Source organism: Rhinolophus sinicus, chromosome 14, assembly GCF_057876585.1.
Source record: "Rhinolophus sinicus isolate RSI-liver-muscle chromosome 14, RSI-T2T, whole genome shotgun sequence".
In the NCBI taxonomy this organism is placed as follows: domain Eukaryota; kingdom Metazoa; phylum Chordata; class Mammalia; order Chiroptera; family Rhinolophidae; genus Rhinolophus; species Rhinolophus sinicus.
This window is the reverse complement of record NC_142514.1, coordinates 55868258-55894314: the sequence shown is the minus strand read 5'-3', so window position 1 is coordinate 55894314 and position 26057 is coordinate 55868258. Positions and strand designations below refer to the sequence as shown.

The following is a 26057-nucleotide window of genomic DNA, read 5'->3' as shown; positions in this document are numbered from 1 at the left end:
TTACTTTGTAACTACCTCAGAGTAACCACAATTTATAAAATATTCCCAAATTTCAAGTCATTTATTTTTGTGAATCTTTTAATTCATATTTTAAATAGGGTTAATCAATTTTTATCATTGACACAGACCAATAACATGAAGGGAGCATAGGGAAAAATCAAACAGAGCACAAGACTTCTTCAACTAAACAAACAGTTCGTAAACTAAAGACTACTGTTACAGAGAATATAAATACACTGAAGCATAAAATATTGTACTCAAAAGAGTAACAGCATTCTAGAAGAAAATCTGAAGCTGAAGACACATGCAATAAATCTTTATTTTACAGTATGTATAACTTCTTAAAAATTAACACAATTCATATACAAAATATTAACACAGTAGTGATTTTTAAGTTTGATAAGCACTTCAAATAAAGAAATGTTAAGATTGCAAAACTATACTAAGCAATTTTTGCATCAGTGAATCTAGCTCACTAGTTCAGGCTGAATATTCACTCTCCGCAGTACCTCCTCAGGCATACAAAACACAGGACTAACAGGTTTAATCTCTTCTTCTCCCAAAAGTGACAAGCCAGCAATTCCAAATAAAGTATGAAAAGGATCTACCTGTTAAAAAAATAAGAATTTAGTGTTACAAAATGAAAACTTCTAAAATCCTGCTTCTGGATCATGTTACACTGTAGCCCATTATATTTCCTTTACTTGAATGTATGCTTCAAATTTTTGGAATAAAAACGATGGCTTCACATTGTGGTTTTTAACACAAGATCTTTACCATAGACTAATGTTTTGGCAGTAAGTGATGAAAAATATCTGTAAACTTTATATCCTTCATATAATCTCAAAAATTACCCCAAAAAGCATCCTACTTGGAAAGCAACTCTTGGAAATACCCATTTCTAAGTCTGGAACAGCTTAAAACCATAAAAGTAATGCAAAGCAACAACATTGGAATGTAATGGTTACATGAACATGTAAGAATACTTGCCATATCTCCTGGCCTGTCTGCAAATCCTCCTGTTTCTTCATCTTGACATGCTAAAATGAAACTACGCAGTTTCTCTCTATCAATCCAATGAAGTCTTCCAATTATCTTTAGAGAAGCCAACACCCACCAGGAGTAGCATACATCTGGTAACTGGGAAGGGGAAAAAATGCCAAAATTGCCTTTTATTCTCTAGTCCACACATGGGGGATGGGAAGAAATCAAGGGATATACTGACATGCAGTGTTTGAAATGAGGAAATCTATAAATACAACTGCTTAGTATTAAAGATAATCAACTGACTCTGGGTGATGAACACACAATGGGATTTATAGATGATGTAATCCAGAATTGTACACCTGAAATCTATGTAATTTTACTAACAATTGTCGCCTCAATAAATTTTATTTAAAAAAAAAAAAAAAAAAAAAAGATAATCACTAGAAAAGAGACCAAACACTCCAATCTACAGAAACCCATGCTGTATGTTTCATTTGAATACTTCATGTATTAGTTTTATTTCCATCTGCAATGAATGCCTAACTCAGCTCCTTACCCAAGAAGCTGGAGGTGAGGCTCATGAAATCCATGGTGATGTATATTCCATTTCCCCAGGTAGAGCATTTCTAACAAGTGTTGTCCAGGTAGGCAGACACCTGCTTAAAAATTACCTAAAGCTTGTTTCCTCAAAAAAGGGTCAACCCGAGTTTAAGAAATACAGATCTCACCTTAGACTAAGTTAAGAATCTTCATTTCAACAAGATCCTTGGATAATTCATAGGCATATTAACAGCTGTCCTAGATTATAAATGCAAGTTCCTGGCAATCCCCACCCCATCCATTTTCTAATAGTTGAAATTGCCCAGGTTTTCCATTGAACCTTAACTCGAACCCACATGTGGTTATTTCCCTACCCCTTCACTTATTCAGAAATATCAAGCAAGCAAAATTAAACAAAGGTGATGAAAGAACCACCACACCCTATTATTTTTTTAGGTCAGAGCCCAGCAAGCTCCAGCTCAAGCCAAATCTACACTATAATGAAAGGACAGGAAAATCATGAAATATAAGTGTGTCCATAGTTATTTTATTGGAACACAGCCATGCCTACACATTTCATTGCCTGTGGCAGCACTTGCCCTTCAGAGTGGTTATTTAGCTGCAACAAGATCATGTCCTACAAAGCTGAAAAGATTTACTATCTGACCCTCACAGACCCAATTGAGAACTTAATGTGTGAGCTAAACTGGACTTAAAGGAAAATTTAATTCCTTTCTTCCAAATCCAAATGCCAAAAATTACTTTTTTCTTAAAATAATTAATAAACATTTTAAATGAAAACTGTAGCAATTTTTTTTTAAATCTCTTTGACAAATCTATTGTTTTTTCACATGTTTAAGTCAACACGGAAATTTCTGTATAAGATGCATGTGTTCACATGAAAGTACTCTGGCTCCCAGATATAAAGCTTCTAATGCATGACTGATTCCCCCTGGTATAGGTCCAGAACTCTAAGTTTGACCGAATAGCTTCATTTCAATGCTTGAAAACACAAGGACTTCAGAAAGATAGGAGAAAAAATAAATTTAAAAAATTAATACTATGTATGAATACAAATATATTTTAAAGCTAAGTTTATCTGCCATTTTTGGATTTTCCTTCAGACAACTCAACAGTCTATTTCAGGATAGGGAAGACCAAGACAAATTTGTAAAAAGAACATCAGTATGCACCACGCATATCTTTTCATCAAAAGGGTCTTTTAAATGGACACCAGGGTAAATAAGGATTTCAACCAGATGTTTTACTTCTGAGAAGGGCATTTCTTTGGAGGCACGACAAAGACGGTAATAGAGGGAATATAAAATGCTCAATATCAATTAAGAAGAGCAATATTGAAAAAAATCTAAGATAAATAAGTGGTACACAAGGTTATAAAGCTATTAGAACAGTTATCTTATGAAACAATACCTTCTCTGGCCTTCCATTGAGTCCACCTGAAGGTAACTGTCGTTCACAAAGCCACCAACCGAGTAAATCAGAATTTACTTGATGCAACTGATTAGTAATAGCCAGGAATCCTGTGCAACAATAGATCTAAAATTACAGACATAAAAATACAGGTGTATAACTTTCCAATAGTAATAGTGATAAAAACTCAAAATTATTCAAATTCCATTTTATGTCTATAAATTTCCTGACAAATGAACAGTTTAGAGTGCAAACATGTAAATATAGTTATTTGAACAAATCCAAGCATACTATTACTAGGATCCAATTCTTCAAGGAAGTACTACTGTCAAAATTTCTTCATGGTTAAAAGCATTTTATCTGACAACTATTTGTGTATACAATGTTCTCTGGCACAAGCAAATAGGTGTGTTCAGGACAGGAACAGACAATGTTTTCAACTGCTTAGTTGTTTGCCTGGGTCAGAGGGCTTCACCAACAGGAATATACCGTGTTTCCCCAAAAATAAGACCTAGCCAGACAATCAGCTCTAATGCGTCTTTTGGAGCAAAAATTATAGTAAGACCTGGCCTATTTTACTATAATGTAAGACTGGGTCTTATCTAACATAATACGAGACCAAGTCTTATATTAATTTTTGCTCCAATAGACACATTAGAGCTGATTGTCTGGCTAGGTCTTATTTTCGGAGAAACACAGTATATAAAGCAAACTATCGTAAAAATACTTTCCTTAATCAGCAATTAAACAACTCTTATATAACATTCCACATTATATTACATTCAGTTAATAACTTCATTCATATTTAAGACACTAAAATTACTATTAACATATTTTAACCTGCATTAATATATTACCTGCCCAGCATGGGATTCAGAACCTGGCCTACAACCAAATCCACCATCAAAGTTCATACACGATAAAACAAATTCGATTGCCTTTTCCACATTAATAGCATCCAGCTTTCCCTACAAACAAAAAAATGCACCTGTTAAATTCCAGAGTAACCATGCACACTATTTCATTCCAATACAATATTCCAAACTTACCAATAGAGCCAAAGTTGCCACTGCACAGAAAGAGAATCTTGTATCAATTTCTCCTAAAAATAAAAGGGATCAAACAAAAGCATAAGTGTTATCAGAGGCTTCTGATCATAATATACAGTGTAAGTTAACTAAAAAAACTGCACAACTACCAGTTAAACATCCAATAGCTCAAGCTTAAAATTTAATTTTAGGTCGCCAATAGGAAAGCTAAATCTCAAGTGCAATCACTTTACTTCTAAGAAAACTAAGAACTAGAAAAATATAGCGAATTATCTTAAATTGCACATACAGTGCCCAGAAGGGGGTGGGGGAGAGGCAACTAACAAGAAGCTAAAAACTACACAATTTCTAATAAACTTACCCTATTATATAAAAGCAGATTTTCACATCCCATGAAGCAGCTGGTCTCTTCGGCCTGCACTGTATTCAGCCCTAAAGTAGAGATTATCTATATTTATCAAGTAAAATACTATCCTCTCCCTCCACTCAAACGTTCAGTAAGCTTGTAAAGTTTGAATTTTTCCCCCTTGCCAGTAAGTAGTTTATAAAACTTTACAAAGCCACCAAATATTGGGGGGAAAAATTTCACCTACCTTATCTTTTAGACTGGCCCCCTCTGTTCCAGTGCTCCTGTGTGCTGATATAACTAGCACAGTACATGCTGGAACTTCCAGCAGACTAACTCCAGTTAGACCAGCTGCTTAGTGGGACCTGAAAAGATGAAAAACTTAAAAATCTCCTTTATAAATTAGCAAAGCCTCCAACTTATTGTAATTAAAACTTTGCAACAAAGTTTATTACTACAATAAACACCAAAACATTTTAATATTAGTATTTTGGGAAGCATGGATGAAAATAACATTACCCCAAATATCACCAGCAAAAGAACCATCTTCTTTCTGTAGACTCTGAACATATTCAACAACTTTATTTACGTCAATAACGTTAATACTATCATAGAGAGTAAGAATCTGTAAGAAAAAAAACCATGTTAAATACATCTTCAAAAAGTTTGTTTCAATTTCAATGTTCTTCAAGTACCTTTAAGTTGTAAATCAAGTATGTCCTTTGTCTATGTATATTGTGAACTGTTCTCAAACACACAGACCACGTTCTATGCAATTATAGGTATTAGCAACAAACCCAAACCTTTTTATATACAGGAAAATATATAAGTTGTTAACTTAGCATTTCAAGACTTTGAACTTAACTTATACTTTAAACCCTTATTTGTAGATCTTCACTATTATCAAAATTAAAATAGTGAACTCCATCTAGTGATTTTCAAATATTTACATATATTAAAAATAAACATTTTACCACCCAAGGTCTCAGTGTCATTTCAGAATTTTCATCAACTTTGGACTCAGCTAATACATGCCATCACATCACTGACCTTGTAGAACAGACTTCATTTGCAAAGATTAGGGTGACCACTTTTGTCACCTTCCTAATAACTCATTTCAACTTTCCCACTCAGGTAAGAGTATACACAACACCAAGAGTAAATTTAATTTACCTGGACAGCACTCAGAGTATATAAAAGATGAGGATCATGTCCGATACTAGCACTTATTCCACCACACTCGTGTTGACATGACTTAATAAATGTGAGAATTTCTTCTCTATTCATGCGATGTAGTTGTCCCATGAGATCCATTACAGTCAGACCCCAATAGACGCCACTCATTCTCAAATACTCAGACATACAGTATTCCTAAAATACAATTAAAAGTGCCAGTTTGAAATGATGCCAGGTTAGAGACTGAACACATAAATCTAACTAGCCAGTTATTTTTTACTTCATTTACTCCTATCAGTAGTAATGAGTTTAAATTTGTGGCTCTCAAATTTGGAGGATTGAGGGCCAATATCTGAGAAGCATGATAAATTCACCTTTGACTGACAAATAGGGCTTTAATCACTCCCAAGAGCCAACCGTAAGTATAAAAGACCTATCTTTTTCAAGTTCAGGGAAACTTTTCATAGATTAGACATTTATTCTTTTTAACATATGGGCTCTGTACAAAACCCATTTATTACCTATTAGTAAATGAGTTAATGACTCGAAAACCAAAATGACCAAAGCACGCAGAAGGTAAGAAAAACAGTTAGATATAAAAACTGCTATGATGATTCCAGAAAAAAATTTTTGCTAGTCAGCAATGCTTTGTTTACCTTTTAAGAGGTTTGAAACTAGTGAGTAGTCTTAGAGGTTTGCTATGAACACAAATTTAGGGTTTAAAGACATCAATAGGTGAGCAGTAGATAAAGTCAGGAATAAGTCAAGCCCTAATCCTTTAGTCATCCAGCGAAAAAATAAACATTGCCCTAAGAACTCCACATCTACAAGGTTATGGGAACCTATAACTTAATTTATCAATACTAGGTGTTTTCCAAGATGGTAAATAATGCAGCTATTTGGATACAATAGAGAAACACAGAGGGTGGCAAAGAAAACGTATATTTAAAAAAAACTGGATTAAAATTGTAATACTCAATATATACCGGTAACAAAAGATGAATACAAGTCACATTTGACTTCTTCAATTACAAGAGGTGCTCAAAATGGTTACCATCATGGTCCTGACACTTCTGATTATGGCGAACTACTGCTTGAGCAATGTTGACCAGTGCCCCCTTGTATACATTTCTTTGGCATCCTCGGTATTTACTTTCAGTTGAGTTGTTCACTACTTCTTTCTAAGATTGTTCCAGAGAGGAAAACTATTCAAGGTCTCAGTGTAATTCTAGAGCTAGTGTTATTACACATCAGCCATAAATTCAGGTAATACATGCCATCACATCATTGACCTTGAAATTTAACGTATTCTTACCTCAACTACAAAAGTAAAAATCTATTCTGTACCTCAAACCTCCTACAAATCTGGGCAGATGCGCAATCTGCTTTGTTTGCCAACACCTCTAAGTATTGATAAGAACCATGGTTAATTCTGATGTACTCTCAACTTCAGATTATCCAAAGATTTACCTCCCTGCATTTCAAGGCGGTATCTTCAGTGCTTGGCATGAATAAGTTGGATACCATTTTTAAGAAATATGGGCCACAAATACTGGCTGCTTATGCAGAATGGTCTGACTCCTTTAAAATAAACTTTCAACCTAAGATTATACATACATAATCATCTTTCTTTGAGCCATAGGACGCAATATAATCCGCATGCTTCTCCAATAAGAGGGTGTCAGGTGCATCTGACTTGATAACAACGTCCTTCTGTGGTGTGCCCTTTCAAAATAAAAGTAGTGATTTCATAAATGTTTATCGTTTGTTTGACCCCCGAGCATATTCATTACACATTTGAACTTTTTACTTCGATTTCATCTTGCCAAAAAACCCTTTCATTTTAAAAACTGCCAAGTATCTGACCAAAAAGAACTAAGCACTTAAATCCTCATAAAGATTAAGGTTATTTTTCAGGTCTCAGAGTAATTCTAGAGCTAAAGTTGTCGTAATCAGCTTCAGATTCAGAATACATGCCAGCTCATCATAGACCAAAAAAATTACCTTCATCTTTTGTTGCTTATCTTTCCCTTAAAGAGTAAATGGTATAAGAGGGGAAGGGGGTCAAATACACAGTGATTATAGAAATGTACACTTGAAACCAATCAATTTTACTAATGAGTGTCACCTCAATAAATTTAAGGAAAAAAAGTAAAATAAACACTACAGAGTATCAAAGCTTGTCAATTCACGACAACTTATGTTTTGTTTACATGTGGTAGAAAGCCAGCTGAAGCATTAAAATAAAAATCCAGCTAGCCCGAAATTTGCAGTTAATTCCGTTAATGAAATTTTATTAATCCTAGAAATTCAAGTCTCAAAGCACTTTCCACGCACCCCAAGCAAGCACTCCCTTTAGTCTCATCTTCTCCAGCTTTAGTCTTAGTTTCTGCGTCTGCAACAAGCCCCTGGTGATGAGGACGCAGCTCTGGTTCTCCGCACTCATCTTCGTGGTTGAGACTGCACTGTATTCACAAGCAGTTCATGACGCGTACCAAAAAGAATTAAGTAGTAAAATTTCATTTAGATCCCATTTAAAACTTACTAGATCTTCAACGAGACCACACCAGCCACGATTCTAAAGATTTTGAGCCATAAAAATACACAATACGTATACGGAAAGAAGAAGTACCGCCGACAGGCCTGCCTGCTTTTCAGAGATTAAGAAATCGGGCCTTTGACTCCTGAGGCCTCCCGAACAAATTAGAAGCGGCGACCGCGACCGCGAGGTCTGCAAAATGCGCTGAGTAACACTTCACCCACTCTGAGTCCTCAAGAAACCTTCCAAGGCTCGCGTCTTAACCATTCTCAATACATGCTAAACAATCCTATTGTCAATGAGCTGCTCAATATTCCCCTACCCGGCCTACTCCAGAACCACCTAGACAGTAGCGCAAAACACACCCGCACTCACCATATCTGAAAGCGAAAAGAGACCGAGATCAATTCTTGGGGCTATTTAGGCGGCATGCGCCTGCGCAGAAGCGCCTCTCAGGCCCCCTCTGCGGCCCGATATAGCTGACCAAACTCCCGCCTGTCCCGTGGCTGCCCTAGGACCCCACCAAGTGCTTATAGCTGTCGTCGCTGCCTGTCCCCGAAGTCTCCGGCGCCCACTTTCTCGTCTCATAATCACATCTGTTGATCTAAAACAGTTTTAAGTAATATTTAAATATGTCAATTACTTTTAGGAAATCATTTGTTCTTGAAGCTCTTTGAACTCTGTCAAGATACGAAGTGCCTGGTAACCAGTAAAGTTTTTGCACGTAGTAAGTGTTCAATAAATGTTTTGTTCTTTTTGTTTTGCTTTTTTTTATTTTTTTATTTTTTTTTAAAATTTATTTATTTATTTTATTTTATTTTTATTTTTTTTAGTGAATGTTAAGGAAATGTTCATATTCCCCTCCAGTTTGCCTTGTCCATTCCGGGTCCGGCTCCCCACTTTTTCAGGAAGTGCTAATAGCGGAAATATTTGGAAATTACTTTCGAAAAAGAAACACCGTGTGCCTTTGACGAGCTGTCCACAGAATTCCCATTTGCTAGGTGTATTATTACAGTTATTTTCGTTTGTGCTTTCTTACGTCTTTCATACTTAATCATTTGAGCACCTATTAGAAAATATGGGCACTCTATTCCCTTTAAATGTACTGAATTCAGTAACGAATTCAGTGATATATGTGGGCTATCAATACTTGAGAGCTAAATCTACGATAAGATTTCATTATTTCTCCCTGTGATTTTGTTTATTTCCCAGTTATAATTTGAGACTGCTATTAAATGCATGTAAGTTTAGAATTATCTATTTCTGGTGAGTTGGGCCTTTTATCATTCAGTGATGACCACCTCTAACTAATACTTCATGTGAAAATGTCTGCCTTGTTAAATATTAATTTTCTCAGCGTTTACCTCTAAATCAGATGGAGAAGGAGTGTGGTGGAGTGAGGGAAACCATGGGATAGAGAGAGTGGTCAGCTCTCCTGGGAAAAGCAGTGCTCAAAATAATAATATAAGCATAAGATCCAAAAAGTAACATTAAGATTGAGTCAATAACTGCTGAAGAAATGAAAATAAGCCTCACTTCCTACTTTATCAATTCATTCAGCAAATATATATTGAATGCCTAGAATGTGCCAAATATTAAAGTTCTGGAAGTACAGTGGTGAGCAAATGGAAGTATGTATAAGGAACATAAGTTCTAGCAATTCTTGTAATTATATTGAGCAGTTCTATTTCTAGGTATTTCCCCTACAAATATACACACTTAGGTATGAAGTGACTTATGTGCAAGAATATTCATTGCTGCAGTCTTCATAATAGCAAAAGATTACAAATACTTTAATTAACCATCAAAAGATTAAATAAACTATGATATATTCATTATGGAGCCATTAAATGAATGAGAAAGTTCTGCATACATCGCTATGGGAAGATCTCCAAAATATGTCAAGTGAAAACAAAAACAAAGTGCAAAACTATGTATAGTATGCCACTATTTGTGTGGGAAACAAAGGGAAAAAAATCAATGGATGTATTTGTGAATGCACAGAATTACTGGAAGCAGTAGCCTACAGGAGAAACGGGTGGCTGGGGACAGGATTTAAGGAAGGCTTTCTTTTCACTCAATACTATGGTACTTCTGAATCATTGGTTACTGAGCATAATTTTAAGATTATATACTTTTGCTTCTTTTTATATGCTATGGAGTAATATCTTTGTGTCAGATTAATGTTTCTTTTTGCCACTAAGGTGTAAAGGGATGTGGATAGCTGTATAAAGTTGTGTTAATATTTATGAGCTTTGCTGGTCTGCTAAAATGTTTGTGTGTGACAAACACTTCTCAATGACCTGCCCACCAGTTTTCTCTGTGAAATAGAAGTTAGTGTCTTTGACTGTCATAATAATGATGATGATTATAGAACTATAATAGGAGCAATAGTGACAGAAATGCAGTTATTATGGGTTTTTGTTTTTTGAGAGAAAAAGAGTAGTTTTGTTCCAAAGTACCAGTTTTTTTCTAGGATATAAAAAAGCACAGTGAAGGACAAAACTTTAGGAGAGTGAATTTTATTTGCCTTGATGTGTAACATCTGAGTCTGAAAAGAAAATGGAATGTACTATAGTTATGACAATTTTCATTGTTTTAAGGGGCTTCCTTCCTTGGTTTACAGATTTACTCCTTCACCAACAATGTAAAAGGTTAATCTTTACGTTCTGCTTTAGACAGCAAAGCTGTTGTCTTACCAGAATGAATTTTTTGAGCTCTCATTGTTTACTTTTTTATATTGTTTTATAAAGGGAACAAAATGTCCTCATTTGAGAAACATCTAAAGTTACTTATAATCATGTTACATTCTTCTGTTTTATTTGTTTTCCCTTTAAATAGGCAACAGAGTATCCTTTCTCAGGCACCTATAATCCTTTCTTAATCAAGATAATAGATCATCTTTGATACCTCTTGATTTTGCCTTCCCAAGGTCAGATCTTGAATTTAGAAAAATAAACATTTCAGGATACATTTTACTCCTAAATGTATCTTTGAAATCTCCTGGGATATCCTGGAAAATCACAAAAACTCTTCTTTCACCTTATAAAAAGAAAGATAATAGAAAAATTAAGTTTATTTCATGTGCTCCATCTGCATATTTTTAAATTATCAACACTATTGTGGGAGCTTCATAGGAAAAGTTGGTAAATAAATCAGGTCGACTTAGCCTTCCTTAGCTTAAGTTTGTATAGTTGAGATGTAATTAACATAAATATGTCCAAAATTATATACTTTATAACAAGGCCCTGGAGATTTGTCAGTGTTACTTCCTTTAAGGGAAATAATGGTAAAATTCTTGTGAAATACTTACATTCTATGCTGCAATAGAAATTTTTACTCAATTCCAATCTGATATTATTGGGTACAGTAATTAACTACAACCTTCACTTTAGATCATTGCAGTGAACTGAATGTTTCTGTCCTCCCAAAATTCATATACTGAAATCCTGCACCCGGATGTGATGGTATTAGGAAGTGGGGCCTTTGGGAGGTAATTAGGTCATAAGGGTGAAGTCCTCATGAACGGGATTAGTGCCCTTATAAAAGGGACCTAAGAGAGTCATCTCACCTTTTTTCGGCCATGTGAGAACACAAGCATTTGGCAGTCTGCAATACAGAAGAGGGCTGGTACCTCGATCGTGGACTTCCTAACCTCTACAACTGTGAGAAATAAATGTTTGTTCAAGCCACTCAGTCTATGATGTTGTTACAGCACCTGAACCTTGTAAGACAGTCATCTACAGATAGTTTCTGTTTTACTCCGATGCTAGTTGGAAGGCTCTGCTATAAGTTACAGGCCAAAGTTAGTGCATTCAGGAAGGGACAGTCTCGGAGATTCATGGAAAGGAGCATGGTGTTTTGAACTATTGATAGATATTTCAATGAAGTCCCTTGGGTACAGACTTCCAAGCTGACAGGTTAGACAAATTTCACACCACACCAGTGGACTGAGTCAGGATTTCTAGGACTCTTTAGTCTGAAAGCAGATGGCTTCTTGAAAGCAGTTCATTGACCCAAGATGCACCATACCAATTACAGAGAACTCAGAGAACTTAGGGGGAAATTTAATCTTGGTTAGTTGTTTAGAATATTGTTTATGCAGTTGTAATATAATATTTTTATGGCTATATGATTAAACCTTTTTTAATTCTTAGGCTGTCTTTAGCCTTCAATTTGCTGGACTCTCTTTTTGTAAAACTGGAATTTTAAAATGGTATCTGATTCTCACTCAGTCTTCAGAATTAAGAACATATACTGGCTCTTCTTACATTTCATGACAATAATCAAAAAGACTCTGTACCACTGTTTACTAGGCTATAATTAAACGAATTGATTGTGTACAAAGACCATATGTGGTATGTAGTATTTGACAATACTCATTTAACCAGGTATGACAAGCCCACTATTAATAAACAAGTTGACTTTATACAGACTTTATACAGAGGTGCCAAAAAAAAGGACATATGTGACAATTAAGTTTGTAAACTCATCCTAGAAAAAGTGCTACATACCTCACTGCTGAGTATCACTATGGTCACCTTTGAAGTACTCCCCTTGGGAAGCTATGCACTGATGCTAGTGCCTACTCCACCCTTCAAAGCAATTTCGGAGCTGTTTTTCTGGAATGGCCATCAGAGCTGTCGTCGTATTACCTTTGATGTCCCGAATGTCATCAAAATGTCTTCCTTTCAATATTTCCTTTATCTTCGAGTAAAGAAAGAAGTCATTGGGGGCCAGATCAGGTGAGTAGGAAAGGTGTATCAATACAGTTGTTTGTTTAGTGGCTAAAACTCCCTCAGAGGCAGTGCTGTGTGAGCTGGTGCATTGTTGTGATGCAAGAGCCATGAATTGTTGGTGAACAAGTTGTTTTCATCTTTTCACGCAATCTTTTTAGCACTTCCAAGTAGTAAACTTGGTTAACTGTCTAGTTGGTACAAATTTATAATGAATCATCCCTCTGATAGCAAAAAAAGGTTAGCAACATCATTTTGACTCTTGATTTGGATTCACAACTTTTTTGGTCGTGGAGAATTGGCTGACTTCCATTGTGCACTTTGACGCTTTGTTTCAGAGTCGTCTTAGTACACCCATGTTTCATCACCAGTGAATAACATGGCCTAAAACATGGTCTTGCCTCTCCAAAAGGTCTTGGCAACTTTTGACTCTCCTTTCCTTTTGTTCATCGGTGAGTTCCTTTGGAACCATTTTTGCACACACCTTTCTCATGCCAAGATTTTCAGTTAAGATTTTCCAAACAGTTTCTCTATCGATGTTTACTTGGTCTGCTGTGCTTCTCACAGTCACCTGACGATTTTTGACACACAATTCGATGAATTTCTGAAATGTTTTCTTTCAGTTCTGCTCGTTACTGGCCTCCCAGACCTCTCTTCATCAGTGATGCGTTCTCCCCCCTCAGAAAAACATTTAATCCATTTGTATACTGCTGTCTTCTTTGTGTCACTATCCCCATAAACTTGGACTAATATGTCCTCACTTCCACTCTTGACAACTTTAACAAGAATTTAATGTTTGTTCATTGCTCTAATCCAAGCTCATTCTTGCGACAGCACACTAAAACACGCAATAATGAACACCACTCAGCAAGACACTGCCACACGTCGACACTAACACAGCTGTGAGACACTGATATACCAAGGTTATGAAACCTTACTGAGCTGTTTGTACAGTGCTGCCAATGTAAGTACACGGCAAGTTCGTGAACTTAAGTGTCATACCTCATATCCACATATTAAGAAAGAAAAAACTATTAAAATTACGCAGATGTTAACCACTTTGAGCACCTCTTGTAATTGCAGAAGTCAAACTTGACTTGTATTCATCTTTTGTTATCGGTATATATTGAGTGTTACAATTTTAATAGTTTTTCCCTTTCTTAAATGTGTATACATTTTTTTGGCACCCTCTGTAGTTAGCTCAATGCATACAAAGCTACTACAGGTCCCTTCTTGGCAATCCAGTAACCTTGGCAATCCAGTAAGTTTTGAAGAAGAGAAATTGTCCCAAAATCTTACGTACTACTGGAGAAATCGGGTAGAAGATTTCTTGGGCTTGGTTCCCTAGCATTTAGAGCAAACTACGGAGGCTTTGAAGAGTCCAATTTGAGTGTCTTTGTGAAAAGTTTCAGACAAAAGTTAATCCTGTCTGTATTTGCAAAGTAAATTCAAGAGGCCTGCCTTTTTGTAATCAATAATCTTGGCAGATTATTTATGATCACAAGGAAGAGCCTGTCAGCAAACATTGTGAAAGACTTGGAAATGGATGAAAGAAAATACTGAGTATCTTCTTAGTGAAGTGCTAGGTATTGTCTAATGGATCCTCGGGGTATTTTCTGAAGCGGTTACTGTTACTGTCTTTCTGTTGGCTAGGCTATCTTACAACTCTAAAGTTAGAAGTTAAATTGTAGAAAATGGACATTAATACAAATGAACTATAAACTAGAACTGATTTGTTCTGTAGAAAAGATCCCTTTCGATTTTATTGTCCCATAGGTTATTAACCAATTTTATATCCATTAATACTTTTAAGCATTTCTAACTGCCTATATGTCTGTTTTTCAAATTCTTCCTTATACCAGTTTTAACATCTTATTAGTTCCCTCATTCATTGAGTTCAATGAAATGTTTGATGTGTGTAATCAACAATGGAAACAACACTGTTGCCTGTAGAATTTAATCTACAAAGATCTTTTGTACTAATTGATCATGGGTAATGTATTCAATTTAATGGATGTCATTCTGGAAGCCATGTAAATAGCAACTTTTTTTTTTTTTTTAATTCAGGATAGTCTTGGGATAATTTCTTCTCCCTTTATGCAAATTGATGACTATGGTGGATTCCTTAAACATTCATTAGACTTGCCATAAGCACATCACATCTTTTATAAAACAATGGCTTCTCTAGGAACCATCAATTCACAGACGTAGGCAACTAAGAGTCATGTTTATAGTCTCTGACTCTACTTACCCTCCTGGCTGTAATAGCCCTAGACAATCAGCTTATGTAAGTGGTAGGATATCTGATACATAAATATTAGATCTTATTCTATCATGAGATCAAAGAAGCAGAGAAAACTACACTACAGAACAAGAAAGAATGAAACCTGACAGGGAGAAATGGAGTTGAGAGGCAGAAAAGTACTATTTCATGGATTGCTAAAGACTATTTGGGTTCTAGTCCTTTCCTAACACTGACTCCATGCCTGCCCTTCAGATCCAGGAGGCACTTCAATATACAGTTGACCTTTAAACAAACTGGGTTTGAACATCACGGGTCCACTTACACATGGACTTTTTCAATAAATACTTGTAGTACTATAAATGTATTTTCCTTATGATTTTAATAACATTTTCTTTTCCTTAGCTTACTTTATTGTAATAATACAGTATATAATCCATATAACATACAGAGTGTCTGTTAATCGATTTTATGTTCTCAGTAAGGATGCCTGTCAACAGTGGGCTATTAGTTACATTTTGGTGGGAGTCAAAAGTTATACACTATTTTTATCTGCATGAGGCAGTTAGGGGTCTCAGTGCCCCTAACTCTTCAGTTGTTCCTGGGTCAACTGTACTTAAAATATATTTGTTCACGTTTCTACTTAAAGTAGCTTAAGTTCATTTGTGTTAACTTGTGACTAAAGTCATAATTGGTACAGTTATATAATTGCTTAATACTTATTATCAAGGGTGCTTTAATAGTCTCATCATATGGCTGTGGAATACATTTTTGTCTATAGGCTTTGTTTAGAATTGGTAGGTAAATTTTGGACTGTGTATTGTAACTTCAAATCTTCATTTGCGTTACCATGGACTAAAGGGGTCCGCTGGCCTGCACACACTAAAACTAAATAAGATACGAGCAGGAGACTGCAGCTCTAATCTATTAGAGACACCAGAGCGCTCTCTCTGTGCATGTCCAGAGACAAGACATCGTGTGCAAAAACACTACACACTGAGAAGGCAGCAGTCTACAAGCCAGGAGAGGCCTCACCAGAAACCAACCCAGATAGCACTTTGATCTTGGATTTCTAGCCTCTAGAACTGTGAAAAAATACATTTCTGTAGTTTAAGACACCCAATCTGGCAGCCCTAGCTAATACAGGTGGAACTGTTAGCCCCACCCTTGACCTCTGGGGCTGAAGATTCTTTATATATAAAAACTCTTGAACAATGAGATTCAGGGGCTTCCAGGTTGGTTAATACATTTCTGTGCTGGGAGAGTGGTGCATGGGCAGAAGGTATGAAAGCGCCCTGTGCTCTCTCCCATTTGGCTGTTCCTTAGTTATATCCTTTATACAAACCAATAAATGTTAAGTAAAGTGTTTTCCTGAGTTCTGGGAGCCATTCAAATGATCAAACCTGAGGGTGGGGTCTTGGAAATACCAGAATTTGCCGCAAAATTGGATAGATACATAGGTAGCCTGGGGACCTAGGACTTGTGACTAGTGTCTGAAATGAGGGTACTTTATGGGACTGAGCCCTTAAACCTGTGAAGTTTGATGCTAACCATTCTGAGTTAGTGTCAGAATAGGATTGAACTGTAGAACACCCACTTGATGTCAGAACTGGAAATCAGAAGTGATGTCAGAAACACCCATTTAGTATAATGTACTTTAGCAGTTATTTGATGTTTAGAAGTAAAAAGAAATTAAATTCACAAACTTTGGTTCTTACATTATCTTGTATTTTCTGAGGTATCTTACAATACAATCTAATAAAAAATGGGCAGGTAACTTTAAGCAGTTCAAAATAAAAACATGACTTTTTTTCCATCATAGTAAATTAAGTGTCCAGTATTACATGAAGTAATAAAACTTCTCAGAAAGAATACAGGCACACTAATAAGCATTGAACAATTTTATTAAGTTTCTTTTCAGAACGTATGCACATGAAATGAAATTGTGTACAATAGACCAAAGGCTACCCAGAGACCAACAGAATCATATAAAAATCATTTAAGGCAAAATTCATTTATTTTAAGTAAGGCAAGTAAACAGAATTAAACAAGATTTTCAAGTAACTTCTGGTTGTTGTATAATGGCAAAATATGAACATCAAATTTTTTACTATCACAAAATTGAAAACAAATGCTTTCCAAATTGTAGCAAAATGAACTCCTCTAATACAGTATCAAGTTTACAAAGTCACTGGCAAGTTATTTGATGGCACCCAAATCTTACAATATGTTCTCACAATGTAAATTTTAGAATATCCTGAATACTTTTTTATAAGCTCACTTTTCTGTCATTGGAAAAATATTGAATTTCCAAGTGATTTCTGTTAATTTTAAGAGGTCAAAATAACAAAACATATGTATTTTTCTAGGTTAATGTAATTGAAGTACAGTGGTACTGAAGACAACACATAATTTTAATGAAACCAAATCTACTTGAGAAAAGGCAAGTCAAAGTTAAACAAAAGTAGAAAACTACTATTAGAATTAGTTGCAGATGTTTAGTGTAACAGTACTTATTTTAAAGTTTTCATTGGAAAAAATCTTAAAGCCCTTACTCTTTTCTGCTTAAAATGGATCATGTTCAGCTTAAATAGTGGACAAAGTTCTATTTACTCAAAAATTAATCATGTTTCTACAGCAATCTTGTTAATTTTTATACCTACCAATGTGTTCACGGGCTATAATAAGCCTTTGAATTTGTGCTGTGCCTTCATAAATCTGCAAGAAAAATATACATGTAGGTAAAATATCCTCAGTACAAAAATACTCCAATTTACTTAGTATTTTGGAAAGTAGTGTAAGTTCTACTGTAATACTCAATTCAATCAAACCATATATAGGTTCTGTAGAGTGATTCTGAAACCTCATTTTATGAAACCTATGAAAATATATAATTCTGTAAACATTAGTAAAAATTATTTAAAAAGTCATTTACCACAATTTTGGTAGTCTTTAAAAAAAAGATCAAAGAATATTAACATTTCAAAAGTTTGGGAAATCTAAAGTTTGCTGTTGCTAAAATATTTCTCCAACTATTCTAAACTGTTTTTAAATAGCTGTCACTTTCAGTCATTTTCTATTTTTACTCTTAAAATCTGAGTTTTTTTCTCTTGCTGCCTAAGGAACAGAGTTGCTAAATAAAACGATGCTAGATTTGGTTTTGTTCCGTTAGATATTCCTATTAGCCAACCTTCACTTCCAGTTTGAACTTTCTAATCATAGCGATTTGTTAGTTCATCTCAGATGGCAGAGAAAAGTTAAATGGTTGCTAATAGTAATAATTATATTAATTACAGGCTCCAGGAGAGGGAGAATATCACCAGATAAACCTGTAACTCTGAATAAGGCACAAATTCTGGTCCTCAGTTTTTTCATTTCTAAATTGACAGGCTGCACTGTGTCTAAATTTCTTTCTCACACTAGCATTCTACAATTCTACCTCTAGATTTCAAATGACTGGATTTGTCAAATAATTTCCTGGGAGTAGAAAGAAGCAAGGGAGGAGATACTGTGGAGTATGAGTTATAATTATTAATACTTAAGCTACATGTACAGAACATGTGCATTTATATCCAATTTACTAAATTACTCTTTTAAGTTTTTCTAACCACCGATTTAATTTAGAAGACAGAATCATCTATATCTGTCTCCTCATGTTGGCTTTTCACTCTGTTTCAGTCAATTCAATAGTTGTCATCCAAGATTCAAAATGAAGTAATTTTAAATGACATGCATACTTTTAGGAGGGCAAAGGGTTGGTTACAGTTAGCTAGGATGTCAATGCTAAGACTCATAGAAGGCTGATCCAGACCCGTGTACATGCCTGTACCATTTACTTTGTTAGCCTACTCTCTATTAAGGCATATAAAAGGTAACATTCTTGTTTGTATTAATTAGTTCTAAAAACTTCAGCTTATAACCATCTAGGATGTCATTTATTATTATTAGTGGCATAAAATCCCTAAATGATCAGAAATCTGCCATTTACAAATATTATTTCCTAAAAAGCAATAAAAATAATTTTTAAACTTACCTGATAGATCTTGGCATCCCTCATTAGTTTTTCTACAGGGTATTCTGTATTAAATCCATTGCCTCCGAAAATCTGCACAGCATCACTAGCTAACTGATTTGCAATATCTCCAGCAAATGCCTTTGCAATGGAGGCATAATAGGTATTTCGACGACCAGAATCAACCTCCCAAGCTGCTCTCTGGTAACCTAATCTAGCTAATTCAACTTTCATCGCCATTTCAGCCAACAAAAATGATACTCCTTGGTGCTAGAATTAAAAAGAAAAAGTTTAAGAATATATATTGACTAACTTAAAAGTTTTTCTCCTGGAATTTTTAAAAAAACTTTTAAAACTAATCTTAGACTTAAGAAGTTACACTGTTTCCTCGAATGTTAACATAATACAAAACCAATAGTATACTGATCAAAGATAGTGTATTAACATTGGTACAATATTATCAACTTAATTGTAAACTTTATTCAAATTTGGCCAAGTTTTCCACTAATGTCCTTTTCCTGTTCAAGGATCCCATCCAGAATTCCAATTAAATTTAGTTATTTCTTCTTAGTCTTTCCTAGTCTGCTACTATCCCTCAGTCTTTCCTTGTCTTTCATGCTCTTGGCACTTCTGAATATTACTAATTGGTCATTTTTTGTAGAATGTCCCTGAATTTGGGTTTGTCTGATATTTTCTTAGAACTGGAATGAGGTTATGCATTTTTTTATGAAAATACCACAAAAATTGTATGTATCCTGAGTGTCTCTTAAAATGTGGAATCAATGTGTACAGTCTCTGTGGGTCAGGAAACTCCAAGTGGAGAAATTAATGCAAAAAAAAAAAACCAAAAAGAAACCTTTTTATGAATGAAATCTTGCCATTTGTGACAACATACATGGAACTAGAGGGTATTATGCTAAGTGAAATACGTCAGACTGAGAAGACAAATACCATATGATATCACTTATATGTGGAATTTAAAGAACAAAATAAACAAATAAAACAGAAGCAGACTCAGATACAGAGAACAAACTGATGGTTGCCAGATGGGAGGGAGATTGGGGAGCTGGGTGAAAAGGTGAAGGTTTTAAGAAATACGAATTGGGGGCCAGTACAGTGTGGCTCAGGTGGTTGGAGCGCCATGCTCCTAATGCCGAGGTCACAGGTTCAATTCCCACATGGGCCAGTGAGCTGCACCCTCTACAGCTAAGATTGTGACTAACAGCCCTCCCTGCAGCTGGGCTGCCGTGAGCAGCTGGAGGTTGGTGTGGGCTGCCAAGTGCTGCACAGGCTGCTGTGTGCTGCCACGGGCTACTGTGTGCTGCTATGAGCAGCCGGCGGCCAACATGAGTGGCCCGCAGCTAGTGGGCTGCTGTGTGCTGCCATGAGCAGCTGGCAGCCAGCGAGAGCTGCCCTGAGCTGCTGACACAACTGGACCACAACTGGAGACCAACTGCTTCAGCCTGGGGTAGCGCAAGGATCATAACACCAGCGTGGGCCAGGGAGCTGTGTCCTACACAGCCAGACTGAGAAACAATGGCTTGAACCGGAGTGCGGGGGTGGGGGGCGGGGGGGAAGAAGGGGGGAAAGAAAAAAAAAGAAATACAAATTGGTAGTTACAGAATATAGTGAATAATGTTGCAACAACTATGTATAGTGCCAGGTGGGTACTAGACTAATAAGGGGATCACTATGTAAATTATACAAATGTTAAACCACTATGCTGTACACCTGCAACTAACATAAAATAATATTGAATGTGGACTGTAACTGAAAAAAATACTTTAAAAAGGGAGGAGGAAAAAAAGGAAATAGAAATTCAAACTGGCTTCAGACTTCTCCATACAAAACACCAATGCCAGAATACACTTAATTATCAGAGTTTTAAGAATATTTTACAATTCAAAATTCTATACCCAGTTAGGTTATTCCTGTTATAAATATATTTACAAAATTAAATGAAAATGTTTAAAGAAACAGCTCTTAGAATGGTGAAATCTGGGATGCCTGATAAAAGTAAAGTCATTTTCTAGGATGCTTCCACAATGCATTGAAGAAAAATAATACTTGCTGCAGATAAACTGACAAGCAAAAATTGAGAGGAAATAATTGGCCATAACAGAGATAGAAGATACAACAGACGAAAAGATTTACACCCTAAGAACTTGAGGTAACAGAAAAAAATCTGAAAGTTACCATAAATAAAGTATTTTTGTAACAGTGACCCTCTACTAGTTTTGAAATTTAAACCTCTGATGTAATTCGATTTGACAGTGGTTTGGCTTGGGACTTTTTGCAAGTTTGTTTTCCTTTCTTTGCTTCCCTCTCCTCCCCCAAACCTTGATGACTGTTTACTGTGCATTTACTATTCATACCAGTTCCAATGGTTCTGTTTACTTTGGACCAGTGTGCACACCTGGCCTGGTAACTTGGGATGGGTTTTTGCCTCTGTATAGGATTCACTCCTGACCCTGGGGCAGACTAGCCTCTGGGAAGTACGTTTTCTGGAAGTTGTCTGTCCAACATCTCCTTCCTCTGTTCTGTCCTCCCTTGTGAGTCTATAAAACCTTTGGTGGTATTCAGAGCAGGAGGGCAGTCTTTGTGACAAGGAGTCCACTGTCTTCCCCCTTAATGCTGGCATTTTGGAATAAAACCTGCTTTTCTGTCCACCAGCCTCACCTCTTGAATTTTGGCTTTCGTGCTACAACTGGACCTTTTGCACGGTAACAAATTGGCGCCCAAAGTGGGCCTGAGATCAGACCAGACCCAGAGCTGGTGTGTTCACCACCCCCCAGGGAGGGAGCGGGGATGGAGCACCACAGCTGCTCTGATGCTTGCGGCAGGCTGGCCCCAGGGGAGACGATTGCAGGAATGTCCCAGCAGCTGCCAAGACCTGGTTCTTGTTGGGGATTTTCCCCAACTCTCCCCTTACCAGTGTTGACCACCTATAAACACCTAAGCTGGTAGAAAAAAAAAAAAAACAGTTGTCAGTTCTGGAAACCACAGATTAGGGCCGGCCTCATTTGAGATCCACTTGCAATGCCGGTTTTGGGCTTTCATGTCATCTGAGCTTCTATGCCATTTGGGGTTTTATGCCATTTGAGCTTTGTGCCATCTGGGCTTCAAATGAGACCCATTTGAAGTCTGGGCCTCGTAAGACCTGGAGAGTGCACTGGAAATCCTGTCTCTTGTTTGGGCATCAATGCCACTTGGGGGCCTCATTTGAGGCCCATCTCTGGTACTGGTTTGGCCTTTTATGCCATTTGAGGTCTCTCAAGACCCATTTGCAGTATCAGTTTTGGTGGGAGACCAGGTTCTGAGCCCCAGCTCCTCTTTGTTGAGCATCAGGTGTGAGTACTCACGTTTGGCTTTGTTTTGTCTATATGTAATTTGTTTTGCATTTGTCTGTGCTATTTTACCCTCCTTCTCGTTTGTGTCTTAAGCAAAAATGGGAGGCTCTCTGTCTATACCATCTGAGAGTCCTCTGCGTCATATGTTGGTTGATTGGTCAACTTATAAACCAATGACAAGAAAGAAAATGGTGTTTTACTGGAATAGTTTGGTCTATGCATACCTTAAGAGTTTGAAGAGAAATGGCCCCTTAATGGGTCTTTGAACTATTATATTATCTTGAAGTTAGAATTGTTTTGTCAAAGGTCAAGAAAGTGTGCAAGCTTTTAGGATGTCATAAACTCAGTCTTGCCCCAGAGTTATATAAACTCTCCCAGCCTGACATCACGACCACCAGAACGTAGTGAAAGACATCATATGGGTCCTCTTTACTGTTGGTATGCTAATGAGACTGGATGAGCAGGAAGAAGCTAGCACACTGAAGGTGCTGGTAGGACAATGTGCCTCTCGGAATGAACCATTTAGATCCAAGGGCTTCCTATATCAGTAAAATTTTATAAACCCAGTGGTCAAGGGTGTGTTGGGATAGTCCATGTAAAGTAAAACAAATGACTGCACCTTCTACCACGAAAAAGAAAGCATAACACCTCGTGGGCCTGTGTAGGTTTACCGTGTTTCCCCGAAAATAAGACCTAGCCGGACCATCAGCTCTAATGTGTCTTTTGGAGCAAAAGCAAATTCATGTTACCTCTGTTACAAAATTTGTCAAGAAAATACCTTGAGTGATAATTAACTTTGAAATCTCATAGAGTTAAGAATAGAACTAAAATAAAAGGTTGTTACAAAGCTTTTCAGTAATGATGTTATATATATATGATATATATATCATACATATATCATATGTATATATATACATATCTATGATATATATGTGTGTATATGTGTGTGTGTGTGTGTGTGTATATATATATATGAATGATATATATGCTTAAACATGGTTTCCAAAATTCTCTTGGTAACTCGAAACCTTGGGATTTTGCTAGGTTGGGTTAAATGATAAAAATTATTAAATGTCTAGATATTCCAAAATAACAAAGTTACTGAAATATTAATTATTGGATGGGTCTGAGTTCAACTTTTGGATTCTTGTTACAGAAAAGCTAAAGGATAAATTAAGATCTATTAATAAATGTGTTCTGGGCTTTAATGAAAATGATTGTAAAAAAAATTAATTTCGTAGATCCTGGAATCACTTATTCAGTATTAAACACTAAACTGACTAACAAAAGCTCAGCAACACCTTTGGCAACAGGATTAACTGGTCAACTACAGCAAAAGGCTTTTCTCCAACCTTTAGAATGTAAAATGGGATATTTAAAATGTCTTATATGGTAAGGCAAAAAAGAATAAAAGTGAGCCTGAAAGAAGACTGCCAAGGCCTGTATCTCCTCCCCAGGAACAACCCAGGCTCTTCCCCTAGAAATAAATCGAAGTGTCCGAACACCTGAAAAGAGGAAACAAGACCCAAATAGTCTTGGCTGGTTCTTCACACATGCGCATCCTGAAACAAGTCTGTTACTTGAACTCTAGCCTCATTATAATCTTAAAATAAAATGAACATTGAGGCTTGCCAACCCCCCAATCCCCACTGTGGGTTTTTCTGTATGCATTATGGGTAAGAGCATGCACAGAAAGAAACTAGTTATGTAAACAACATATGTCAATCAAATGACCTCAGTCTGTACATCACAGCTCCCGCTATAAGGAAATTTACCTACCCTTTCTTACATAAGAAAAAAACTAACCTAAAGTTAGGTGTAGTTGTCTGCCCTGGCAACTTCTATGCCAGCGTCTTTCTTCTTGAACAAACGTCCTTGCCCTCATTATTTCAGACTGATCCTGTGAATTCTTCACCTTTTGCGAACAACCAGGGGTTAATTCCAATGACACAACATTGTAATTTTCTCTATGTACCAGAGTGCCCGATCCCCCTTAGGTCAGGATCTTCTGTGTAAGCTCAATGCCCAAATAACCTCTTACCCCAGAAGCAAGAGCTTCACCTACAGGTTCTACCAGAACATGCCTTGCAGCTTCAAATGCTACATGTCTGCCCAAAGGACAGGAAGAGAAACTGGGCCTCCAGAGATCTATGAAGCAGTGAGTACAGCCGTTTGGGCAGATGGGACACCTGGAAAAGCTATTAACACACAACCAATAAAAATAAAGCTAAAGGAGGGGGCTATAAGGCCACATCAAAAATAATACCCCCATTTTGCCAATTAAGCTGCACATGAATGAATACAGATTTGTATAAGACCTCAGAGCTATCAATGATATAGTTCAAGACATCCCCCAATCCATACACCAATCCATACACTGCAGTGCCAGGAAACTTTGGAAGGTTTTCACTATTAGATCTCCAGGACGCCTTCTTTTGCATCCCTGCTGATGAACAGGCACAATCATTATTTGCCTTTGAAAGGCAGGACCCTAAAACAAGGGCTACCTTCCAATATTGTTGGGCTGTGCTGCCCCAGGGATTTAAAAACTCTCGAGCCATTTTTAATGATATCTTGGCAAGGGCCTTGCATGCTCTTCAGCTAACGGAGTGAGTCCTATTACAATATGTGGACGACTTGCTGATAGCAAGCCCAGCCTTCGAAGTCTGCCAGTCCAATACTATCTTAGTTCTAATTCATCTGGTACGTTGTGGATACAAAGTGTCCCTTCAAAAGGCCCAAGTCTGCAAACAGAAAGTAACTTATTGTTGTCACACAGCAGCATGCCCGTCTGTCCCCTCGTGTCTACCCCTAAAAAGAAAGAAGAGTCTGTGAGACTATTCCTTTCAGGGACATTGCGTCACCTTTATGCCATCTCCTTGTTTGGCCCCAAAGGATGGCTGGCTAGCCAAGGACGGGTAAGATTCCTCAAGAAAGGAACAACCTAAGACAGGCACAGTCATGTGGGGACCACCAGGAGAATTCACGGGGTTGACAGAGGTGGGTATAGACCCCCACCTTTCCCCACAGAGGAGAGCTTCTGCCTCTGTGGCTGTATTCCTTCCCACAACCTGCTTGGGAAGTGGTAACATCAGTTCTCCATGCCAGTAAGTTTTCAACATAAAGGTTTTGTCTCCTAGGGAGGTACAAACAATAATTATTTATACATCATGGGACTTTTGGCAGGCAAGGGTGATTGGTTTGAACCAGTTTTCTGGTACGGTGTATGAGACTCACAGACCATAAAAAAAACAATGCTACTTCCTTGTATGTGCATCAGTAAAAGCCACAAGGCGGCCTGATTCGGGGCTCTCAGTCCTTTGAGGCTGAGACCCTTGGCCCGTTTCAAAACTTTGATTTGTTTCTTTCTTAACCCTTCGCCGCCCCTTCTCGTTCTCTCACTGCCCGTGTTGCGCTGGACACAACAACTTATCTCAGTTTTCAGCTAAGACAAGGTACCAGGAGCCCAAAAACAAGCAATAGCACCTATGCAAGTCCCTAAAAATAGGAAGACAACTGTGGGGATTCTTAGGTACGGCAGGATATTGTTGCATATGGATCCCAAACCTGGGCCTCATAGCTAGGCCCCTTTATGAATCCTTAAAGGGACTGGATTCTGAACCCCTAGACCGAATGGTCGAATGCCAAC

The 26057-nt window shown here is 36.9% G+C and overlaps 2 protein-coding genes, 1 long non-coding RNA gene and 3 other non-coding genes across 7 annotated transcripts in view; 1 reads left to right on the top strand and 5 right to left on the bottom strand.

The window, feature by feature from the left end:
* Window positions 1–46: 46 nt before the first annotated feature.
* On the bottom strand, window positions 47–8510 carry RABGGTB (Rab geranylgeranyltransferase subunit beta). 2 transcript variants are annotated; one of them, XM_074334962.2, is made up of 9 exons: window positions 8444–8510; window positions 7147–7254; window positions 5527–5724; window positions 4873–4978; window positions 4008–4060; window positions 3816–3926; window positions 2959–3084; window positions 987–1140; window positions 47–604 (listed from the first exon to the last, which is right to left on the bottom strand). In XM_074334962.2, the coding sequence occupies exons 1-9, from the start codon at window positions 8444–8446 to the stop codon at window positions 468–470; spliced, it is 996 nt and encodes a 331-aa protein (XP_074191063.1). In that variant the 5' UTR covers window positions 8447–8510; the 3' UTR covers window positions 47–467. The 2 variants fall into 2 exon arrangements, with proteins under 2 accessions (XP_074191063.1, XP_074191064.1); XM_074334963.2 differs by lacking the exon at window positions 8444–8510 and adding an exon at window positions 7867–8437.
* On the bottom strand, window positions 5333–5404 carry LOC141572555 (small nucleolar RNA SNORD45). The gene has a single exon (XR_012497880.1). It is a non-coding gene; the product is annotated as a small nucleolar RNA SNORD45 (small nucleolar RNA).
* LOC141572553 (small nucleolar RNA SNORD45) lies at window positions 6741–6822 on the bottom strand. The gene has a single exon (XR_012497878.1). It is a non-coding gene; the product is annotated as a small nucleolar RNA SNORD45 (small nucleolar RNA).
* LOC141572554 (small nucleolar RNA SNORD45) lies at window positions 7444–7522 on the bottom strand. The gene has a single exon (XR_012497879.2). It is a non-coding gene; the product is annotated as a small nucleolar RNA SNORD45 (small nucleolar RNA).
* A 126-nt stretch (window positions 8511–8636) lies between the features above and the next one.
* On the top strand, window positions 8637–9324 carry LOC141572120 (uncharacterized). The gene is made up of 2 exons (XR_012497283.1): window positions 8637–8795; window positions 8902–9324. It is a non-coding gene; the product is annotated as an uncharacterized LOC141572120 (long non-coding RNA).
* Window positions 9325–16932: 7608 nt separating this feature from the next.
* Window positions 16933–26057, bottom strand: part of ACADM (acyl-CoA dehydrogenase medium chain) — a 30453-nt gene continuing 21328 nt past the window's right edge. Inside the window, exons 11-12 of the mRNA XM_019743769.3 lie at window positions 19080–19328; window positions 16933–17764 (exon numbers count right to left, since the gene is read on the bottom strand). Of these exons, the coding sequence (XP_019599328.3) occupies window positions 17693–17764; window positions 19080–19328 (321 nt within the window). The 3' untranslated portion in view covers window positions 16933–17692. The remainder of the gene's footprint in view (window positions 17765–19079; window positions 19329–26057) is intronic.